Source organism: Hoplias malabaricus, chromosome 13 (assembly GCF_029633855.1).
Source record: "Hoplias malabaricus isolate fHopMal1 chromosome 13, fHopMal1.hap1, whole genome shotgun sequence".
Taxonomy (NCBI): domain Eukaryota; kingdom Metazoa; phylum Chordata; class Actinopteri; order Characiformes; family Erythrinidae; genus Hoplias; species Hoplias malabaricus.
In genome coordinates, this window is record NC_089812.1 from 24084045 (window position 1) to 24108333 (window position 24289).

General features: G+C 38.3%; 1 protein-coding gene across 4 annotated transcripts in view; it reads left to right on the forward strand.

The window, feature by feature from the left end:
• Positions 1–4658: 4658 nt before the first annotated feature.
• The window catches only part of cpt1a2b (carnitine palmitoyltransferase 1A2b), a 52278-nt gene continuing 32647 nt past the window's right edge, over positions 4659–24289 (forward strand). For 3 of the 4 annotated variants that reach the window (XM_066643106.1, XM_066643108.1, XM_066643109.1), the window contains exons 1-12: positions 4659–4774; positions 8621–8787; positions 9914–10053; positions 11071–11248; positions 11733–11834; positions 12579–12716; positions 13106–13183; positions 13884–13991; positions 14717–14804; positions 16193–16388; positions 18915–19103; positions 21091–21196. In XM_066643106.1, coding sequence (XP_066499203.1) covers positions 8647–8787; positions 9914–10053; positions 11071–11248; positions 11733–11834; positions 12579–12716; positions 13106–13183; positions 13884–13991; positions 14717–14804; positions 16193–16388; positions 18915–19103; positions 21091–21196 — 1464 coding nt within the window. In that variant the 5' untranslated portion in view covers positions 4659–4774; positions 8621–8646. The remainder of the gene's footprint in view (positions 4775–8620; positions 8788–9913; positions 10054–11070; positions 11249–11732; positions 11835–12578; positions 12717–13105; positions 13184–13883; positions 13992–14716; positions 14805–16192; positions 16389–18914; positions 19104–21090; positions 21197–24289) is intronic. The other variant, XM_066643107.1, reaches the window with a different exon arrangement.

Here is a 24289-nt window from a genome sequence, read left to right on the forward strand (position 1 = left end):
CCCAAAGCTGGACTCGTGTGTATGTGTGGCTAGTCCCATGTACTTAGTGCGAGCAGTATTCACACACACACACACACATACCGACAAACACTCCCAAATGAGACTGTCTCATTGGATGGCTGCAGCCAATGAGAGCGCTCTTCTTCTTCACATAAATAATATGACATGAAAAGGAATGATAACTGGACTTGAAAAACCGGAATGCACAGTCTTTAAAAAAAGGAAAAAAAAGAAAAAAAGAATTGTATCCAAAACATCTGGACCCCGGCCCCCCTCCCCACTCCCATACGAGCCAGTGAAGTGCACAGCTGAGTGCAGATTGAGGATCTGTGGGACATTATATTTTTAAGTTCATTAGGGTTTAGATTAGGTTTGGAAAGGAAACCTGATCCTAAATCTTCACTTAAAGGAACTTTCTTCAATCAGCTTTTGCTCCCCACAATTTAATCACAGTCACAAAGCTCCGCCCCTCTCTCTTACACACTGAAACAATCTTTAAACCTCTCCTGATGCGTACAAAGAAAGCAATGATACGACAAGGAATGCAAAGTTTTATCCTGGTTCCCCCATTCCTTAATGCAACCGCCCATGCACCCTCCATTTTAGGCAAGTTTAAAACCATTAGTGTTGAATTAACCCTTACAGTGACCAGCCCTGTTTCAGTACTGTTTTTAACATGCCGTTGTCAACTTGCTTTCAACATTTTTTTTTCAAGAGAATCCCAGTGCTAGCCTTAGTGAATGCTCAATTAAAATTCCTTCAAGAGAATGACTGCATTCTAAAGGCGAAAAAAAAGGGTTAGTTAAATAACCCCTTAAAATGACAAGAAGGAGTCAGCAAATATAGACTTAGTCATATTAAGTCAGGTTGAATACAATAACATAACAACATACAACTCTGAAGGCGAATTGTCATTCTTTAGTTAGTCACTAATAGGTTAAAATCCAAATATTGCTATATACAGGCACATACTGATCTTTCATGCTAATTTCATTTCAGTGCACATTACTTAGTTTGCTTGCACTGTGAATGTAACATTGTTCATGTTTTAACTGCTAAATCACCTAACAGTTTACAACAGGGTGTAGCATTGAAATAACAGGAAATCTTGCTCAAACGCATTTCTTTAACATGGGGGTGGGAGAGACGACAGTATGACATGTCATTTCAGAGGTCTGTGACAGCCATATTTCTGCAGATAACAAATTTTGCTCAGCTAATTAGCTCACTGAGGCTTAGCTTACCTGAGGGCTAAAAAGGTGCAGAACAAATCTGCACCTTTTTGTCATGTTCAGATACATTTTCAAGTGTTTCTCAGTCACAAGGCAAAGTTGATGAGGATGTGTTAAAATTAATATTGAAAAGGGTGTGTTGAACATATAACATTGTAGGAGTTAATTTAATGTCTAGTTTGATCAATACAAATAACTATATATATATATATATATATATATATATATATATATATATATATACACCCAGCTTGTGTTTAATAGTGATAAATCATGATAAATGTGGACAATAGCAATACTTTCATATAATCACAACAGCAACTAAAAACAGACATACATTCATCAAAAACAAAAAAAACTATGAACAGCACAAAGATAAGGTCCTCCCAGGCTTATCTATATAGATAAAATGTGTCTTTTCAGCAAATAAATCTTCAAATATTAGCTGTGTAGACAAACTGGTGGATTTATAATGAATGAAAATAAAGGTGGAGTCCAGCCTGGACTTAAAAATACTCTTAAATGCCTTAATCACAAGTTTATAAAGTGGTTGGCCCGTGCACACCCAGCCTTTCCCTTGCAGTCACACTTCAACCTGAACTATTGCACAAAATATTCACAAGGTTTAGGGTGTGCTGGAGGAAACCCTGGGGTGTTTCTGTGTGTGTGTATATAAAGGTGTTAACTCTCACAGGGTTAAACTGGGGGAGAAAAAGAACCTGAGCAGTGTGGACACCAGCTGTGCATGAATGTGAAACTCAGTTGACACATCCACGCTTCACCCACAAATGAACTCTTTCATAGCAACTGACGAGAGGCTGAACATGGTGTACAACAAAATGTTCATTCAAACCAATGAGAAACTGCAGTGAAAGAAACCTCAACTCAGTTTTTGGTCAGAGATACCCATATTTCCAAAGATATTTATTTGGTGTGGAATTTCATGCTTATTATTATAGCTGTTTGCTCTCATTTTTTCAGTTTTTAGATTTTGAAAATATATTCACATTGCAACAGTGTGAGTTAGTGCATTTGAATTGGTGTTGATTGCGTTGAAACAAATGCATCTCACTGAATAACAACAGAAAATGTCTACTGAGAAACTGCATGGGCCTTAGTAGATCAACCAATTGTTTAACTTTAGCCTGCTGTTGTAAAATCTATAGAGGGCAGTGCTGAGTAATGTATGCTCTTTGAATGTTTGTTAACAATTTGGGAGAGTGGCAGTGATGAATGTTTGTTTATTTGAGCTCATGTTTTGTTTCTCTAAAAATGTCCAGTCTGTGACGTCTAGCTACACCCATTGTTGAGTGGAGTTAACTAGTTACGTAACTAAATAAAACTAAATAAAATAGTTATTCTGGAAATAATCACATTAGATCACACCTCAATGTCAAAGAAATTGAAAGTCAACATCAGTCAGAAATTGTAGCACCTTTCATAACTCACTACTTTTATGCAGTGGTGTATTTGTGAGTAAAACAGTATTTTCTCTCCGTGATAGTTAAAGACGGTTGGAAGTGGTGGTGAGACACAATATTTTTGCTTAGCCTAATTTTTTTCTACATTGTAATCAAAGTTTTGGCATGAAGTTCCAGGACAACGATGTGAAATAATGTAGGACTGTCGTGTCCTAAAATAACCTAACAGATTAGATCCTCAGACCTGTATTTTGTATTTCAATCACAGATTACATTTCCTAAGTGCCCAGCACTGGCCGTGTCCATCTTGGCAGTGTAGCAGTTTACATTATGGTGTGACTACAGTTTCTCTTTGGTTGAATGGGGTTTTGCCAGTGATCTGTAAAGCTTGTCAACAGTTGCTACACAAGTGTTTTAGTGTGGAGCCTAGAGAGGACAATTGTACACACTGTCACTCTGTTCATTACACTTGCCTTCTGTCCTCAGCTTTGAATGTCCCACATTCTGTGTGTGCTCGGCCCTTTTGTGCCCCCTACCACGCGCTATCAAGCACTAAATTGCATTTTTGTCCAAACACACATACACATACATCACATCCCCTAAAATGTATCCTAAAGCCCTGCCCCTTTTCTTACAATTTATATACCTCAATGTACTCTCTTTCACCTTTTATTATATTTGATCTCTCTCCATTTTCTTGCATTGTAACCCCCTGCATTTACGCTCATCTACCCACTCTCTGTTCACTGTAAAGCAGTAAACATTACTCATGTCTTCATTCTTTATCCATGCTATACTTATTATTGATTATCGTCATCATTATTGATTATACCAGATAAGATTGTAAATCTGTACTCTCTCTCTCTCGCTCTCTCTCTCTCTGTCTCTCTCTCTCTGTCCTCACATCCCCCCACGCACAGTAGAAAACAATGTTTTTCAAATGAGGATGAAAGTCATTAAATTGGGGGAATAGAAGAAAAAAAGAAAAACGTGATGAGGAAAATGTCTGTATTATAATTCAAATAAAAAGTGCACTATTATTATTGCCTGTGATAAATAAAGAACAATAAACCAATCAAAACTGTTAGCTTTTCTTCTGAGGATTTTATTCCAACAGTGATGATGTTTTTACTTATTGGATTCCCTGCTCTCAGCCTACACTGTGGAGGCATTGTATCGCTCTGCAAGGTTTACATGTCTCATTTAGTCCCTGCTCTTCATGTTTTAAACCAGGAGTGAACAGGCACTAAAACATAACTACTTCCATGAACCAAGTACCAGATTTGTCTAGTGGCAAAAGCGCAGAGTCGAGTTTGAGTAGGGAGTGTGCAGTGGAAAAGCGAAAAAGAGTGTTTATGTGTTCACTCGCACAGAGGGATTAAATATGTATTAAATTGTATGTTGTATGTGTACAATGAAAGCTGTATATATTTACATGTTTTTAAGTACATGTATTAGGTTCTTACATGTGTACACTACACTTCCAGACACCCAATCGGTGAATTCAGCTACTTTAAGGTACACTATCTGTAAAACACAACAAACAAACAAATAAATATTTCAGACAATTCAGTTCAGCTGTGTGCACACAACTCCACAGAAAATCACGCAGTGGAATGAGACACCCCACATTTTTTCCACATGAGCTTTATGTCCACAGTGCCAAGTTCTGTCTACAGGGTTTTAAAGCCCAGAGTAGTGCACTGTGGAGCAGTGGATCTGTTTTCTGTGGATTGATGGAGCACCACCATCCATTATCTTTGGAATAAGCTGGAGTGGTGTTTTTTTCCAGAGCTAATCGTGCAGTATGAGTAGGTGAGATAATTTTTGTGGCTGAATGAAATCAGACCCCCCCGGGGAAGGTTCCATTATCTAAGATGAAACCTTTCCAGAAAAGCAAACGGAAACGGAAAGAATGGGAATCTGTTCCCTACAAACTTTTCGGCCACGTGTATTTGTCATGTGAAAAAATCTAGGAATGCACGTGCGAGTGACGTTTTCAAACGAAGGCGGTGTGTGTAGTCTGGGTGTGTGTAGTGAGTGTATGTAAACACGGAGTGGGTGTGTGTCTGCTTCGGCTTCAAGATACTTAGAAACTTCTGGATTCGCAGCACTGCGCTGGTGAGCCGTTTGCATTTAATAGATAACAAATGTCTCACGATTTTGTTTCATGTTGAAGGGCGGTTTTGGGTTTGTTTTGCGCTTTTTTGACTTTGGAGAAACTGAAAGGAAACATGAGCTGGGGAAGTGTTAACTTCACGTTCACTTAAGCTTGAAAATCTGGAACAGGATAAAAATGATGTAAAGGTACAAAATATTAAGATTAAATACGCTCGAAAGAGTTTAATAAAAAACGAAAAGTAACTTAGGAGCAGGGAACACCGACTAACATTTTAACAGTTAGCAAATTCAGCGCGGTAACATTACGGTGTTTCCCATTCAACTCGTGATTAGCGTCAGAGTTTGACCGTTGGAAGTTATTGGTTCGTGGTTTTTGAATATATTTCGATAAAATCAGACCGAAGATGGATATATATGCGTCCAAATAGTCAATAATCCTATATATTAAGAGTTAAATAACCTAAATTACGTTAAGAGATGCGAAAATCCAGACAATAACCTGTTAATATGGGACTTTTTTGAAAAATGTTTAAAGTATCATCTCAGTGACAGCTTGGTGGACACATTAAGAATTCATTGCTAACGTTTTTTAAAAGGTCCAGGATGGTATTCAACAAAGCAGGATATCTCGGAGAACATTTAGTAAAAGTGCAGAGGATGAGAATTTATATTGAGATTAAAAACGTGCTGCTGCTGTCTTTGTTGGAGACCGTGGAAGTAATATGAAGCCACACATAGATTGTGATTGTAATACCCGGAATTCAACACTTGTGGCGCTATTATTTGTTATAGATTAATATAGAAAAACCAAAATAATTGCATACAAATAACCACGACACTGTAATAATAACATTAATTAATAATTAACATTAAATAAATTAAAGTCAGGCGGAGACAGAATGATCTGCAATGCGGCCGCGGGCGTTGGAGCAGCAGAATTGTATTCCCTCAGTAATGTTTCAGTAGGAAGTGTTACCGCAGCAAAACTACCTCGTTACGTAATTAAGGGTGAAATTTAAGAAATCAAAACTTGGGCATAGTTAATTTTACACAGCTACTCACTAACTCACCCCCTGAAAACTCACCCCAAACATGTATTGTTTATTAGTTCACTTTCAAATCTGTGTATTAATATCCATTTAAGTAAAAACAAGAACACTTTTACAGATACCCTATTCAAATCAGCATGTACTCTCATTTCTACTGCAAAGTGTAGCTGTCCATAAGTGTGTTGGTATCCATCATATTTCACATGTGCATTGAACAGAATAGATAAAACATATAATCATGTATTGAGAATTTTCATGGATCTTTTTATGAGTAAGTTCAGCACAAGTATTTATTTTCATTGTGGATCTCTGAGGGTTGAGCTTATGATTTGATTGTCATTGCTCTAAAATAATCAAGTAGAAATGTTAGATATAAAACTATAGTATGTGCCAGAACATGCTGATGTTTAAAAGCTATTGCTTTATTCACAGTTCAAGGAGACGAAGAGACCGAGGCAGTTTAGCAGTTCAGAAACTCCGCCTTGTTTTCTGACTTGTAACTCAGGGGCAGTGGCTGTTTTGTTGGAATCTGTTTGCACTTGTGAGAAAGACCTAAATGCTCTACAAGTCTGAAGATGCCCACAAGTGCATCTCATCTGGCAAGAGATGAGGAATTAAATCTTTTTGTGTAGGTTTGTGCATGTGGGTTACCCTTTAAAATCTTTTCATAGCTTTTTGGAATGTGTAATATTAATAAGAGATGGGACTGATCTGAAACCAGGCTTCATTTCTGACTGATATAAATAGAAATTAATAGAACGACGAAGAAGAACTCTTTTATTTCTTTCCAATGCCATATGCTAATTGAATCTCTCCCAAACGTACGATACTACCAAGCTGAGAGGATGAACTTTAGCGCAAGCTCTTCATTACAAACTCCAGTGCTGAGATCCAATGAGGTTATGCTTGGAACTCAGCATGCTTGGAGGAGAAAGCTAACTGCCCAGTTCCGTTGCCAAATTGGCTAGCATTAGAGCAGGAACACCTGTGCTACACTAAACTGGCATTTAAGCATTGTCCTTGTCTTTGGGAGATTGCTGGTTTGATCCCCAGTGATGCCTTAGCCTAAGAGAGCATTAATGCCTTTGTTCTCTTACCTCATCACATGACATGATGTTAGCAAGAGCAGACATCTGTCAGCTGATGTGACAGACCTGGGATGTCACCGCTCTCCAATGGCACATGGTTGACATCATGTGTCTCAGCAGAAGCATGTGTTTTTCCTCCATCAACCAGTTTTGGTGGAGTTGTGTGTGATGGAGGAGTTCAGCCAAACGCTAACAGGGTGGAATTGGAGATGGCTGTTTTTCTGCGTGAAGAATTTGGCCAAGTTCAATCCATGATGAAATAAAAAAAAAACATAAACCGATGACCTGCTAGGAGCCACAAGTGCAGCCCTAGTGAATGTGTGAATGAGCAGTGTGTGTGTGTGAGATTGTGTGAGGGAGTGTACACTCCCTGTGCTTCTCTCTCTCTATTTACATGTTCCTTTTTTCTTCTCATTCCTCTGTGTGTTCGTGGGACAGTGCAGACCGAGGTGTGTACGCTCTGTTAGTGAAAGAGAAGGGGCTGAAATCACAAACGTTAACACTCTGCTTCTCTCATTCTGCATCTGCAGTCCCTCTCCCACCTCTTTTTTGTCTCTCTCACTCTCGCCCTCCCTGTTTTTTGGATGTGTATAAAGAGAGCCTTCGTCTTGCTGCACTGTGTCTGAGGTGTAAACGTGGATGTGAAATAATAACAAAAATGCAGGATCACATATATGCTGTAAGATTGGCTCCTGTCCAGTAGAAACACTCCATGTTACTGTGGCAACTTTGGCTCAGGGGAAGTTCAATAGATTCTATTTAAACTATGTTTTACCCAGAGATTAAAATTTTGATTGAGATATCACCTGTAGAGACAAGAACAGCCAGTATATTCATTCCTTCTGTGTCTGTGTTTTATTGACCGAATGTTGTAACCCACTATCTCTTACTTTATTCAAATGAGGCCTTTCGTGTTTGAATACAGTTTCCTATTAATGTTAGTGTAGACTGAGACAAATGTGCCTTTATTTATTTTTCACTCGCTGGGCCATCTGTCTAGCCCTTTTCACACATGTACAGCAGCCCACAACTTTTCCATAATTTACCCAGAGAAGCTGTATGTTTGAATGCAGATGTCCCTAAAATTCATGCCGTGCCTCCTGCAGGCGCTGGAGGTGCAACATTCATTTGTTCATTCATTGTCTGCAAGTCCTTATCCAGTTCAATGTCGCGCGATGGGTTCGGAGCCTACCCCGAATCACTGGGCGCAAGTCGGGAATACACCCTGGAGGGGGCGCCAGTCCTTCATAGCGCCACACACACTCACACATTCACTCACACACCCACAGCTATGGACACTTTTGACTCGCCAATCCACCTACCAACGTGTGTTTTTGGACCGTGGGAGGAAACCCACCCGGACATGGGGACAACACACCAAACACCTCACAGAGGGACTCAAACCAGTTCCCTGCAGGTTTGTGACTGTGACACTACCTGCTGCGCCACTGTGCCACCCATAGGTGCAAGAAATAAAATTGAATTGGACATGTTTTTATATCTTGCACTTACTCTTTGCATTAATCCTACTTTAAGAATTTTGCTGAAGGCCAAGCATTTTATCACTTCTGGGGATGTCAACACTCAAAGCTTTTAAGAAATATTTGAAGAGACAGGGAGAGGGAGATGAAGAACAAATTCTCTTTTATACTGAAGCAGAGCGTCAAAAAGCTGAGTTGAAGTATTAAATGTGTGTTCTCCTGCTTTAGGTGAGTGTTCGGTTGTGTTTCCTAAGATGGCGGAGGCTCACCAAGCCGTGGCGTTTCAGTTCACCATCACTCCAGAGGGATTTGATCTGCAGCTCTCCCGTCAGGCCCTGGGGCAGATCTACCGCTCTGGACTCCGCTGCTGGAAGAAACGCATCAGCAGGATGAAGGTCAGTTTGGTCTCTGTGTCTGAGGACGATGAATGGGGCCATTTCATAATTAAGTCTCAGTTTTGCCAAAAAGTTTATCCCTTGGGAGGCACTGATCACACTCGTGTGATCGAACATTGTGACTGGTTCCAGGCAAGACCTGTGATGACCATTTTCATTGAAAGTACAGGCTTTCTGCTGTTATTAGGTGTATAAGTGTTTTAAATCATATTTTCTAATGGGTAATTATAATTCAGTGTTCTAACATTCTGCTTTATAATTTATATATTTGTTAATTAATTAGTAGAATAGTTTTGTGTAATATTCAAAATGACAGTTGTATTTTTATTCACCATAAAATAACTTTAAAAATGAAGTATTAATACTCTGTTTTCTTGAACGCAGACACTGAAATCATGAAGTCTTTAAATCGTCTAAACCTAAACTCACGCATGCTTTGGAAACAATATTATCCCCAAGAACAGAACAAATTGATATCGACAGTTACAATAAAATGACACACAGTGCGTGAATGTTTGAGTTTTGTATTGCAATTATACATTACACTAAATAATATTAATAATAATAATAATAAATAAAAACGCTTTTAATATTTTGTACACCTACTATTTATTGTTTAATTTAAACATTATTTAAAATCAAGCTGAATACTGTAAGGTGGCGGGGGAGGGGCAAACATGCAGAGAGAGAGAGTGAAAAAAAAGATACGAAACACAGGCATAGTAAACATTGTTTAAGGTGGTACATAAATGCAAATTCAGAAGTATACAGAAATAAAACCAAAATAAAACAAGGGCTACAGAAGTAAAAGTCATTATCACTACAAAAAATATATATGGTTATTGAGCTGAAATGAAGATTTTAATATTTGTGTAGTCCCCGACTGAGAGTGAGCCCCAGCATTTGGGAACATGTTTAAAATCTCTGACACATCCAGGCAACTAGGTATCAGTATAATGCAGCTATCTGGTGATCATTGGCGTCCAGTGTTTGTTAGGAGAGTTAGCCTCAGAGCTCCTGGTTTAAACTAAAGAAGCTACATCTGGGATGAACAGGCAAACTGTGCATTTACCTTCCCCAAAGCAATTCTGTGGTGAATTTTACCTCTGTTTGTCTCTGTGGACAGAACGGTGTTCTCAAGGGTGTGTATCCTGCAAGCCCCTCCTCCTGGCTCTTTGTTGTCATAGTGATCCTTGCCACCTTGTACACACAGTCGGACCCCTCGATGGGGCTGATCGCTAAGATCCAGGAGCACCTGCCCCTCAGGTAACAAACTGTTTCACCTGGAGCTCAGCTCGCACAACCATTCTCCAAGTTTGAATTTATTTTTTACGGCGTTTAATCTATCAGATAATGGCCAGACAAGACAAACTGAATATTCATATACATTCATGCTCAGACACAGTTTATGGCTTTATTTCTACTGCAGGCCAAATCAGGTTTGTTTCGTAAATCGTACCTTTTTCACAAGAGTTGCATATTTTGGTTATCACAGGAATGACGCAGGTGTGAGTATGCTGAATGTGGGAAGGCAAGAAGCTCCACCAGAGATTTGACAGATTTGAATCTACAAATGAGGCTTGAAACAGATTAGAATCAGATTTCGTTAGGCTTTTGTTTCTGACTGCAAAACTGTCCTTCAGAATGCCTGATTAGCTTTATTGTCTCCTTCTTTTTCTAAGAATGATATAATGCTGTTTAAAGGGGGCATATTTTGAAAAAAAAATCATTTTGAGTATATAAGCACATTAATTTTGCCTCCGGAGACCATCAACCCATAAACACAATGAGCCATTGTGATATGGTGAAACATCTGGCACAAGTGCAGACACTTCAGAACTTGTTCCTCTTTATTATTTGTGCCTTTCCAATCACAGCACTGACCCTGTGTTTATGTGAGAAGCAAAGACAGAGAAAAATAAACACAGCTCTGAGTAAAAGCTGAGAACATGAGAATGAAGAATAAAGAGAGCTGAGCGAAAACTACTGAAAACCAGATCTTCTGCTCCTCGTGCCTCACTCTTGGGTTCTCTGGAGTTTGGAGTAAACAGAAGTTCATAGTGAAACAGATTCTGAAGTTCAGAAGTGCTGTGGTATTTGATCCTTGTGGTGTTTTGACCAAAGCATGCTACAGATATTTCATAAAGACCCAAGAGAACAGTGTAAACTTCTGAAAAATGAATATAATATGTCCCTTTAAGTTATTTGTCTGTAGAAACTGAACATTTACCTCAGCGATGGTAATCTTAGAATTTTCATTCTCTCTCTCTATCTCCCTCTCAGTTTGTCTCTGACTCTGAGTGCTCATGGCCAGACGATGGTCTCCGCTCTGGTGTTCAGTACTCTGCTGTGGCTCTCTCTGATCTTGGCTTTGAGGTTCTGTCTGAAGGTTCTGCTGTCTTATCATCGCTGGATGTTTGAGCAGCATGGACGCATCTCAACGCTCACCAAAGTCTGGGTGGTCAGTGCCTATTCTTCATTAAAGAGCTGTTAGATAAGCTTAGTCCTTTGGTATAATTTATTGGGACTGGTCAATCTTACAATGACTCATCATAAAACAAAGCTGAAGACAAGGCTTTAATATGGGCCCTTTAAAATCCCTGTCATAGATGAATGCATTTTGCTGGCCATTTTGAACCTGACATAGTATGTAAACATTGTCAAAACCTTTTTTAAGAGGTAAAGTATATTATTCATTTCCCAGTTTGTACAGTCCAAGTATGTAAACTAAGATGCAGCATATTTTACCTGTTTTTGTGATGTCACACACCCCAGCACATTTGAAGTTATATGTAGTGTTTCTTCCTGTATTCATTTATAATGAACACACAGTACAGAAAGAGCCTTTGAGTCTTCCTTTAAAAATAATCTTTATACTTTGTCTTTTATTATTTCTCTCTCTCTCTCTCTCTCTCTCTCTCTCTCTCTCTCTGTCTCCTGGTCAGTCTCTGGTCAGGTTATTGTCCAGTAGAAAGCCACTCCTCTACAGTTATCAGACATCTTTACCACACCTGCCGGTTCCTGCGATTAGAGACACACTGGAGAGAGTGAGTAATTTATGTGGAATGTTTGTTTGTATTGTAAATATAAGGAATTTAAATTCCTCCAACCGCGACCCTGAACTGGATAAGCGGTTACAGATAATGAATGAATGAAAGAATTCCTCCAACACAACTATAACCTGTTTTCCCTGCTGACCCCAATTGCAGACAGTGCTTTTATTTTTGAACTTTTATACAACAGCTAAATGATTAATGTAGCTAACAAGTGACAAGTTAGTGGGTGAATGGTGTAGTGGATAACACAGTCTCTGCACTACACAATGCCTCTATCCACTAAAATTTATAGCATTGTTATCTGGATAAGAGGGTCTGTGAAATGTGATACATATCAGTATGAGTAATGAAACCCCTCACGTTAGCGTGATACTAACTGGATGCCTCAGTCTTCACAGTTGTCGAGTATATCATATATTGTTATAAGCGCTATAAACAGATTATAACCTGGACAAAGTATTTCACCAGACTAAAGGCAGAATATATATATTTATGTATTCGTCTGTGTCTATATATATATATATGAGAGAGAGAGAGAGAGAGAGAGAGAGAGAGAGAGAGAGACACAGACAAACACAGCATTATTAAAAAAATAATTAAAAATTATAGGGTGTAAGCAAAGCAGTTGAGGTTAGTTTGATGTTAAATGCTCAGTTCTTGTGAAATGTAGAGTCTGAATTATTTCACAGTGGTGGCAATAGGAACCAGCCTTGTTATGTTTTGTTTTTCTTTAAGTTTCTAGAGTCAGTTCATCCTCTGCGGAGTCCTGAGGATTTAAAGCGTGTGAACCAATTGGCTGGTGATTTTGAGAGAACTCTGGGTAATCGACTTCAGCGATACCTCAAGCTCAAAGCTCTGTGGGCCACCAACTATGTGTGTATTCAAACAAATGCTCTTTTACAGCTTTTTACACTTTTTACTCTTGTTGTCATTTCTGGTACTGTAGCACTGAGTTGAGGAATAGTGTTTATGATTCAACTCTCAGGTCTTGTGATCACAATTTCAGGACCTTTACAGTACACCAAGAATAATTACTTCCAGTGCTATGAACGGGTGTTGTTTTACAGGTGTTCTCAGTACAGTTTTATGTAAAGCAGGTTAATAGGTATATTCTTAAAGTAATAATACTGTTACTGCCTACTTACATCTGACTAAAGACTCACACTTCCCTACCCTCATTCTGTTTATCTCCAATCTCTCTCTCTCTCTCTCTCTCTCTCTCTCTTACCCCCCTACACACCCCACCACTTCTGGTTCTGCAGGTGAGCGACTGGTGGGAGGAGTATATTTACCTGAGGGGGCGGACTCCCATCATGGTCAACAGTAACTACTATGGAATGGTACTCTTATCAACAGTATCACCTCTTTTCTCTTTCCTTTCTTTTGTTCTCTCTTTTTATTATTTTTTATCTATCTCTCTTTTATGCATATGTTGATCAACCTTGAACCTAATCATTATATTATAGGTTTAGCTCAGAAAGCTGCTTTTTTTTTCTGAACATCTTATCGGTGTTGTGTCTCTCTCTCTCTCTCTCTCTCTCTCTCTCTCTCTCTCCCTCTCTCTGTCTTTGCCACTTTCAGTGCTGTGTGTGAGTGTGGAATTGGGTCTTTTTTTGTGTTATATGGTTCATAAGGGAATCAGACGTCTAAAGGCTTTGAAGCTTTGGAAGCTCCACACAGAAAGTTATGACATGGAACAGTCTGAAACAGAGCCTGATGTCTGAGACAGAGTTTTATGTTTTCTCTGAGAGTAACCTTTGGCTTAAAATAAATTTTTAAGAATATTTATATGGTGAAAAGGTTAATGTAGTGAGTTGACAATCATAAAGATTCCTTGTAAAAACTCCAAAGACATAGATTATATTTTATTTGTTATATTTCCTGTATTTGTGACCTCTGGTTCCAACTGACGCCGCTGTACAGAATATGACACTACCCTCTGTGAAAGCTTTAATATTAAAAATGAAGACTCTGTGTTAACCTAGAGTGTGGCTTCATCAGTCTTTCTGTCCCCCATTATTTGTTTGTGTATATATGTAGGACTTCCTGTATGTGACCCCGACAACCAATCAGGCGGCTCGAGCTGGAAACACCATCACTGCCCTGCTGCTGTATCGCCGCAAGGTTAACCGTGAGGAGCTCAAACCTGTATGTCCAGTGTACACACATTTACACACTGTACATTCTCTTCACATACTCCTTACACAAATTTACACACATACTCCTCAAGCACTTATACACTACTACAGTCCTGCAGTACACACACTAGTTACACACTGCTCACACACAATTTACAATCCTCAAAGTCTCTCACATACTCCTTACACATTTTACACGCATGTCTGTCCTATGTAGTCATGAGTAACTGTGTTAGTCGGTGTGCTATTACACTGTTATTAGTATCAACTCACACAGGAACTGTAAAGACAAACATGTCTGAACATGACATTGCTCATTTGAACCCTGGAGATGTGAGGGTGTGGGATTATTGTGGAACTATACACAGAAATATTCTCCTTCATGCCTTACACTACCACAGCTTTACTCTTTGCTCAGCCTTTAAAGTCTGTTTGAAACCAACACAAGCCTTTTCTAGGTTGTGAGTTAGTGCCATATTAAGCACTGTTTATCATATTATATCAATTAAAAATGGACATCAAGACAATTATGTTTTTTTCATCTGAGCATGCTGAGCTCCAGTGACATGATATGTCAGTTTGAGAATATGTGTTGCAGTATCATCCCTTGGATGAAGCTTGTGATGCCCATTACATCTCCTATTCTCTTTGGCTGTCTGTCTGTCTGTCTGTCTCTCTCTCTCTCTCTCTCTCTCTCTCTCTCTCTCTCTCTCTCTCTCTCTCTCTCTCTCCTAGAGCCGTATACCTGGTACTGTTATTCCACTTTGTGCAGCTCAGTGTGAACGTATGTTCAACACAACACGAGCTCCTGGAGAGGAGACAGGTAAAAAAAACAACAACAACACACACACACACATATTAACAAAGACACTTTTTATTTTAGTTAAAATTTGTTTTAAAAATTTGTTTCCTTAAGTTTATATAAAGTTAATTTCTTTATATTTGTCTTTTATATTTTTGTGTATTGTGTTTTAAATCAAGTGACACACACACACACATATATATATATTAGGGGTGGGACTTTAACGCGTTAGTTTCGATTAATTAATTACGGGGAAAATAACGAATAAAATATTTTACGCATTTTAATCGCGCTTTGCACCATGGAAAGGTTCTCAGTGCATGAGTTCCAGGCATGTAGATTATAACGACGCACAATGTGACGAACTACGGTGGTGGATGAGAAATTTTAAAACAAGAAACTTCCAGATGGAAGTACAAACAAATATGTTCTTATTTGCACTTTATGCAGGAAGGAGTTTGGTTATCACAGGAGCACTTCCACCGTTCGTTACCACCTCAACGCAAAACATGTTGGGGCTAGCGCACAGGTCAGTAAGGTTAACAGTACAGTGATCCCTCGTTTTTCGTGGGGATTGCGTTTCAAGACCACCCGCGAAAAACAAATTTAAAGTAGAGGTAGAGGAAAGATATTTTTTATATAGCTTATTTGGACTTTTAAAACCCTCCCTGTACTGTTAACAACCCACCCTTTGCATTAAACAGTCATTCTATAATGTTTTTCAGCTGGAACTACATGTGATATCCTACCAGTTTCTTTAATAGAATAATTCCTAAGCTGTGATTTAGCGTAAGTAAATTTCACTCGGATGTAGACATGAACAGTACATGTACTGTACGTAAGAAATACTTGTAAATGATATATTTTGTCACCTACAGGCCTAGTCTAATACACGTAAGTAATAAAAAAGCCCCCTTGAAAAAACCCGCGAAGTAGTGAATCCGCGAAAGATGAACCGCGAAGTAGCGAGGGATTACTGTAACGCAAACAGTGTCGCCAGTCAACACTCGACCACATGTCGGGGTTCACATTCAGAAACAAAATGTCTAAGTCCACATCAGACAAACTGACCAATTCACTGGTAGTAGACTGGTGGGAAAATAAACAAGATTTTGAATTTAAGCTTATGTTCGTTGATTCATTCATCAACCAAACTTAAATCACTATTTCTCATACTAAATATTGAAATGTGATTAATTTCGATTAATTAATTACAAGGCTAATTAATTCGATAATTTTTTTAATCAAGTCCCACCCCTAATATATATATATATATATACACACACACATACATGCACATATATATATATATATATATATATATATATATATATATATATATATATATATATATATATATGTGTGTGTGTGTGTGTATGTACAAATGCACAAATGTGTGTGTGTTTCAGATGTGCTACTCCACTGGCAGGACAGTGAGTTTGTAGCTGTCTACCACAGAGGGCGCTTCTACAGACTGTGGGTATACAGAGCTGGACGCCTCCTCTCTCCCAGAGAGATCCAGTACCAGGTCCAGAGAATACTGGATGACCCCTCCCCACCTCAGCCTGGAGAAGAAAAACTAGGGGCACTGACCGCTGGGAACAGGTCTTACATGCGCACACACGCTGTTTGGCACCACATTGTAACTGCTGCACATGGCTGGACAATTGTTCAGGCCGGGACTCATGCCATTACTAACACCACACACATGCACTCAGCTACTGTATTTACGGGAAAATGATTAGTACGGGTTTAGTGTGTGTATGTTAGCGCCAATACAAAACATCCTCCATAATAGCTTACTCATTAAAAAAACACTTCATAATATTTGTACCTGAAAATTTAGTTTGAGTCGCTGTGATACTCTAAACTAATGCAAGGCTTTTTGAATGGCTGATTTGTCGGACCTCTAGTTGCCAGGCCACCAGGTAATCTTCTGTTTTGTTACTGAACTAATTGGTTTCTGTTGTATTGTGTTAGGATGTTGCGTTTTGTGGAATGAGTCAATACTGTCGGTAAATATTTTAGTATTTAGTGTTTTAAATCATGTTAATGTTAATGATGGTTTTGAGTGTAACTCATCTTTATGCGTTTTTATGTTTTCCCCAAAAAAAGCACCATAAACCACATTAAAGACAGCTCACGGAAACCGTTTAAATAGACTTGACTTTCTGTAGATAAACCTGGAGTATATGCCATTAAGCACACAGCAGCTTCTCTGAGCAAAAACAGTGCTCAGTGCTAAATGTTCTCCACCAGAGGGAACCCTTGTTCTACTTTTCCTCTGTTTATTTGTACTTGTCACTGAAAGTCTCTACACTACTGTTGTAGCTTAATTCTTTCACTAGGTATAAGTGAGGTATAATATCATTTTTATATAGTGTATAATGTAGTATATAGTTTGTAACTTAATTCTCTCACTACAAGAGATATAATTTTTGTATAGTGTACAAACTGGATTCCAAAAAAGTTGGGACACTAAACAAATTGTGAATAAAAACTGAATGCAATGATGTGGAGGTGCCAACATCTAATATTTTATTCAGAATAGAATACAAATCACAGATCAAAAGTTTAAACTGAGAGAATGTATCGTTTTAAGGGAAAAATATGTTGTTTCAAAATTTCTTGGCGTCAACAAATCCCCCCTTCTTCTTACAACACTCAACAGACGTCTGGGGACAGAGGAGACCAGTTTCTCAAGTTTAGAAATAGGAAGGCTCTCCCATTCATGTCTAATACAGGCCTCTAACTGTTCAATCGTCTTGGGCCTTCTTTGTCACACCTTCCTCTTTATGATGCTCTTTATGATCTTTATGATGCCAAATGTTCTCTATAGTTGAAAGATCTGGACTGCAGCCATGATGTTGTGATTGCTGCAGAATGTGGTCTGGCATTATCTTGTTGAAAAATGCAGGGTCTTCCCTGAAAGAGATGATGTCTAGATGGGAGCATATGTTGTTCTAGAACCTGAACATAGTTCTCTGCATTAATTGTGCCTTTCCAGACATGCAAGCTGCCCATGCCACAAGTACTCACTCAGCTTGGGTTATCCTTGTCCTCTCTGGTCCGGATGACATGGCGTCCCAGTGTTCCATAAAGGACTTCAAATCGTGACTCATCTGACCACAGAACAGTCTTTCATTTTGCCACACTCCATTTTAAAAGACCCCTGGCCCAGTGCAAACGTCTGAGTTTGTGGAGCTTGCTTAGAAATGGCTTCCTCTTTGCACTGTAGACTTTCAGATGGCAACGGCGGATGGCACGGTGGATTGTGTTCACTGACAATGCTTTCTGGAAGTATTCCTGAGCCCATTCTGTTATTTCCTTGACAGTGGCATTCCTGTTTGAGGTGCAGTGACGTTTAAGGGCCCGGAGATCACGAACATCCAGTAGAGTTTTACGGCCTTGACCCTTACGCACAGCAATTGTTCCAGATTCTCTGAATCGTTTGATGATGTTATGCACGGTTGATGATGATAACTTAAAAGTCTTTGCTATTTTACACTGGGTAACACCATTCTGGTATTGCTGCATCTTTCTGCGCAACTATGGTGGAATTGGTGATCCTCTTACCGTCTTGGCTTCAGAGAGACACTGACACTCTGAGAAGCTCTTTTTATACCCAATCATGTTGTCAATTGACCTAATTAGTGTTAATTGGTCTTCCAGCTGTTCGTTATATGCTCAATTTCCTTTTTCCAGCCACTTATTGCTTGCTTATTGCTTGTCCCAACTTTTTTGGGATTTGTTGATACTGGGAAATTTTGAATCAACATATTTTTCCTTTAAAATGTTACATTTATTCAGATTAAACTTTTGATCTGTCATCTATGTTCTATTACGAATAAAATATTGACATTTGCCATCTCCACATCATTGCATTCAGTTTTTATTCACAATTTGTTTAGTGTCCCAACTTTTTTGGAATCCGGTTTGTATAATGTAGCATAGTGTATAATGTGGTGAGGGGTGAGGGGTCGTCCAGTTGTTCATATAGCATTGTTAATAAACACTGCCTCCCCATAAGCTTTATCCCTGTCGCTGAAAGTGTCTGTCCTGGATTTAAAGTTTTATACAGATGTCTTGAAACTTCTGAGTCATTAATACTTGGATGAATGTTCTCTGCAGAGTCCCTTGGGCTAGAATGAGGAAGCAGTATTTCAGCTCGGGAGTGAATAAACGCTCCCTAGACTGCATCGAGAAGGCAGCCTTTTTTGTGACTCTGGATGAAGAGGAACAGGGCATGAAGGGGGAGGACCCTGAGGGCAACCTGGACCGCTATGCTAAATCTCTGCTGCATGGCAAATGCTATAACAGGTCAGACACACACACACACACACACAAAGTACACAGGCAATTTCTCTTATGAAATCTGGTTTAAATTGAAAAAGAAGCACAGTAACCCTGGGTTTACAGCTGTCTGTCAGCTCTAAAGAGAATCTAATATAATTACACCAAAGCAATCATTACATTTAATACATTTTATATAAATACTAATCAGATTTTAATAAATCAGGTATTGTCATTGCACAAGAGTACAGAGTAATTGCAATAGTTTCAACAATGGAGTTTAAAAGTAGGAGAAGATGAAAAAGACAAATCAGAACTCCTAACATCCGTGGGAGACCTGGCTGATCACAAAAACTGTCCTCATCAGATAAACAGCACTTACGGCTTCCATCTCTGAGAGAGAAAGAAAAAACCTGAGCCCCACCATCTGAGAATCTGAGAATGTAACAATAATGAGTATAAAGTAAAGATGGGGACAGGAAACACTAATAAGTGACTGTCTTAACTGGTTATAAAATAAACAAAGGGTGGTCTCTTACTTGTGCATGGTACAATATATAAACAAGTGATATTGAAAAAGCTATCTAAAAATAGATTTACAAATCTAAATACACACAAGGATTGTATATCTATTTTTGTTTTATTTTATGTATAATTTGTATATATATATATATATATATATAATTTTTTTTTCTTACATTGTTCTCATTATATTAAGCATTAAAATATGTAATGATGTTCATGATGATGAACATTTCATGATGAATTTATGGATCCAAATTTACATTTTAATAAAAACTTTAAATATTTTTATTAGTCTTATCAAATTGAACATATTAACGCAAGGGGAGTTTAACACATTCATTAATAAAAGTTTCAGTCTTAAGAAGGGACAATGATTAGTCATGATTAATTGCAGCAAAGTAAACGATTACTTTATTTTTTTTAATTGATCAGCAGCACTAGTTGTTTTGGCATTTTGATTTTTAAAAGAATTGCAAAACATAGGAGGCCACTTTAATCATTTCCCAGAAAGATCTGTCTCCCCATTAGCAGGAGGGATCTCTGTAACCAAGGATTTAATTTTGCAAACTTGGTCAGACAAAAGTGGTGTTGTTGCACCTGCAGGTTCAGCTGTGATTTCCCACTGTAGTGACGCAATTCAGTTGGCCCATTTTTTCAAAATATAAATTTCTCTATAAATTTTCAAAAATATGTGGCAGCTTTAATAGGATCCTGTCCACCAAAATAAATCCAGGTTTCAATTCACCAATTATTTATGGCCATCTTTCTAACTTAAAATTCAGGGCTTAGTCCAGCAGCATGATCACAGTAATCTGGTTGCTCTTGTAAGCCAATTGTTGAGATGCAAGAAAAGGTTTCCAGAAAAGGCACAAAAATATTTCCTTCAAAAACAAGATTTATAGATGTGATAGTCAGTGTTAAAACTGTAACTTTATTTCCTTATGAATTCCACTGTTCCACAGAAACAAAGGGTGTTTTCCAAAAGATAACATAGTTCTGGGTCTTAATTAGTCATTTTCTCTCAGGTCTCTTTGTTCTCTGTTCTTGTTTTTTCAGTTTTTACTCAGTGTTCTTATTACTCCATGCTCATTGTGTAATAATTCTTATTGTTTCTTATGATTTCTGACTTTGGCAACTCACAAATAACAGACTTTTTAAAGGTTTGTTGGTTTTATGCATTACACAATGATGTAACGTGCAGAAAAACTGATTTATTTTATATAATTGCTTTTAATGCCTTCCCAAACACAGCTATCTCACCTTTCAATCTACTCTTGTGTAACCGATGAAGTCACATTTATTTAATATGAATTAATACATAGTGTTTGACGTATTAAGCCTTACAGCTGAAGCTAATGGATCACAGATATGTATCCCCTCATTGACCCTTTATTCTTGCAAACAAAATCCAGGCACTATTGCAGTAGTGCCATTGGCAGATAATTAGTGTTTGATTTTCTCTTCCTCTCTCTCTCTCTCTCTCTCTCAGGTGGTTTGATAAGTCCTTCTCTGTAGTGATCTTTAAGAATGGTAAAACAGGTCTGAATGCGGAACACTCTTGGGCTGATGCTCCTACAGTGGCTCATTTATGGGAGGTAAGATTATCACGAAGCAATGAATAAAAAGAGAACATTTTATCAATAGTGAATATAATCTTTGTGCTCTTTGTCTGGTTAACATCTGCCCAGTGCAGTGGGTGAATGTGGATCAGTGGGGAGAATCTGAGCTTTTTGTGTGCTACTCTTTTCAGTCCCTGTATAAAACATGCTCCATGCTGGAGCCTACTGCAGCTACTAACCTTCTTTCTGTCTGTCTTTCGTATACTGCTTCTCTAATTCGTAGAGATATAAAGAAAAGTTTTCAACAGGTAGATCCCATTAGCTACTCTAACACACAGCGTAAGCCCGTCCATCCCAAAGGGGCGCTATGATACAGACAAATACCAGAACAGACCTAAACAAATGACTTTTACTAAATTTACTAGAAACCAGACATATTATTTTGCATATGCTACTTATAATCTCATTTATATAGCAGTGAAATTTTGAGATTAACAGAACACACTGTCTGATTAAAACCAATTTTTGAATGCATGTTCAGTGATTGATGACCAAAAAAGGATGCAGCTTGGTGTATGTAAATTAATATGGGGCACTAAAACAGTTACTTTCTCAGCTTTTGCCTCAGAGCCAAACTGAAACTCATGATCAATTTTTAGATTTTAAGAAAACTTCACACAGTTATAAGGAGCCAGCTTAACAATGACCCTAATGATGTTGGTGCATATAGGTCACTAAGTAAGAGCTGAGAATTGATATTTATGCTGTTGAGCTTTAGACAAAGGTAAATCATTTGCATGATGCATCCATGGATGAATTCCAATGTAATATATAGATCATAGCAAGATATCATCAAACGATTTGGCTTAACTTTGCAGATAAAATTTACAACAGAAAGTGAGAAGTTTGTTGTTTATTATTTTTTTCCACATATATAAAAAAGTCAAAAGGCCATTGTGTGTATTTGAGATTGAACTACACTCACTGTGATTCAGAGTTGGATCTATGGATCAGTTTTAGTTAACTGAAGTTTAAATGGTAGTTCGTTTAATGATGAAATTATGAAGCTGGTTCTCTCTGAGTGGGCCTTTGTGCTTTTTCGTGCTACGCATGAAAAACCTTCAGTGACATGGAAAAAGCCCACTGTAGTTCAGCAGAACTCTGGTAAACATTACACATGCACTTATAAGAACAAAGGCTCTTACAAAACCCGACTCTGATTACCAAAGCACCTGCCGGATCCAAAGGCAGAGGCCTGAGTCAGTGATAGTTTTAAGTGTTTGCCTTATTAGCAGGCAGGGCAGCTGTGAGACCAAAGACCTGAGTATCATGGTTGAGCAGGGAAGATGAGGAGGCGGACATACACGAAACAGAATCTTTTATTAATAAAAACAAAAACGAGCAAACTAGGACAGAAGAACTAGATTAAACTGAACAGGAATTTTCGGGAACAAACCAGGACAAGGACAGACAGAAAACAGCCATGAACCAGTGTAGACATGGGTAAACACAAAGACATGGAAACACATCAACACACAGAGATAAAGACAAAGCTGGAGGGAAACACAACTACTAAGAACTTAAAACACAAGAGACAAAGACCAACATCCAAGACAGAGACTAAAGCACAGACATAACGTACAAACCCTAACAAAAACAGAACCACAAGACCTTTAAACCACAGTCAAGACAACAGACAGAAACACAGTACTAAGAAGAAACCAAGACTAACACCTAGAGAGCAGAAAACCACAGGACCAGCAATAGAGACCCAATATGACATCAAAAACCAACACCACATAGACTGGAAATGGCTTATAAACATTAACAAATAAGGAACACCTATGTGTATCACATGATAGGAAAGCGCAAGGTTAGGACAGGAACATCAGAGTGACATGACAAGAAGGGGCATGGCTAGAGAAACACTGACATGGGAAGGAGAGACAAACCTAACTACACAGATCATATGGAACAAAATGAAGCCACTGCAAGGACAAGACACTGAGGTTGTTATTTTTGTAAAATTTGGCTAAAAAAATAATAAAGCCGAAAATGTGTGTGTGTCTGTGTTGCCTTGTGAAGGACTGGTGTCCCCTCCAGGGTGTATTCCTGCCTTGCGCCCAATGATTCCAGGTAGGCTCTGGACCCACCGCGACCCTAAATTGGATAAGCGGTTACAGATAATGAATGAATGAATAATAAAGCCATTGTTAATGATATAACAAATAATGCACGCTCAGCAACCTCAAAAAATAATTGTATCATTTTATAATAATGTTCAAGGGGTGTGATTTACTGGGACTGGGAGAAGCCAGGTTTTAGTCAAAAGATTGTAAAAGGCTGTGAGGCTGTGAAAAACAGAAACATAATTAATGAGAAGAAAAAGGAGTAACAGCAAGTGTAAAATGGCCTTGAATGGCCATTGATATGTACTTATGTACATGGGGAGTAAGGTGCCTTATGATTGTAGTGGGATCCAGCTTGGCCTATGGATTGTGTGTAAAGGTAGGAGTGAAGCATGTGCCTTTGAAATATTTTAAAGAAATGTTAATGTTTTTTTTAATTAGGGTTGTCTAAGGCAGATGGCCTTTTTGATCTGACAAACATTTATAGCAGGGTGGTAATGTGGGGGTCAAGTCCAGCCTCATTTCACAACAGAAAATTTACCTGGAAATATTGCATGACCCTTTTTAATACTATATAAAGTTAAGCTTTTGCGCATTTTTTGTGCGTGTGTGTGTGTGTGTGTGTGTGTGTGTGTGTGTGTGTGTGTGTGTGTGTGTGTGTGTGTGTGTGTGTGTGTGTCTTAATCATTTTATTGTGTGTGGTGAGTGCAGTAGAAACAAGTTGTCTTCCTCTATAAAAGTAGCTTGGAAACTTCATCACAGCCAAAGGCAAATATAAACAGCAAGTTTTTAGCAACAAGGACTTAGAATTCAATAATTACAATGGGCTACTAAGTATCTACTGGAGGTAGTTAGCAGCTATTTTTATTTGCTTTTACAGATATTTTTACATGTAATAGTTATTTTTCTTGAATTTACTGAAAACATCTGACATATTCAATAACACAATGGTCATGTAATAATAACCTTCTTGTAAAAAACAGAACTTCTAATTAGATTT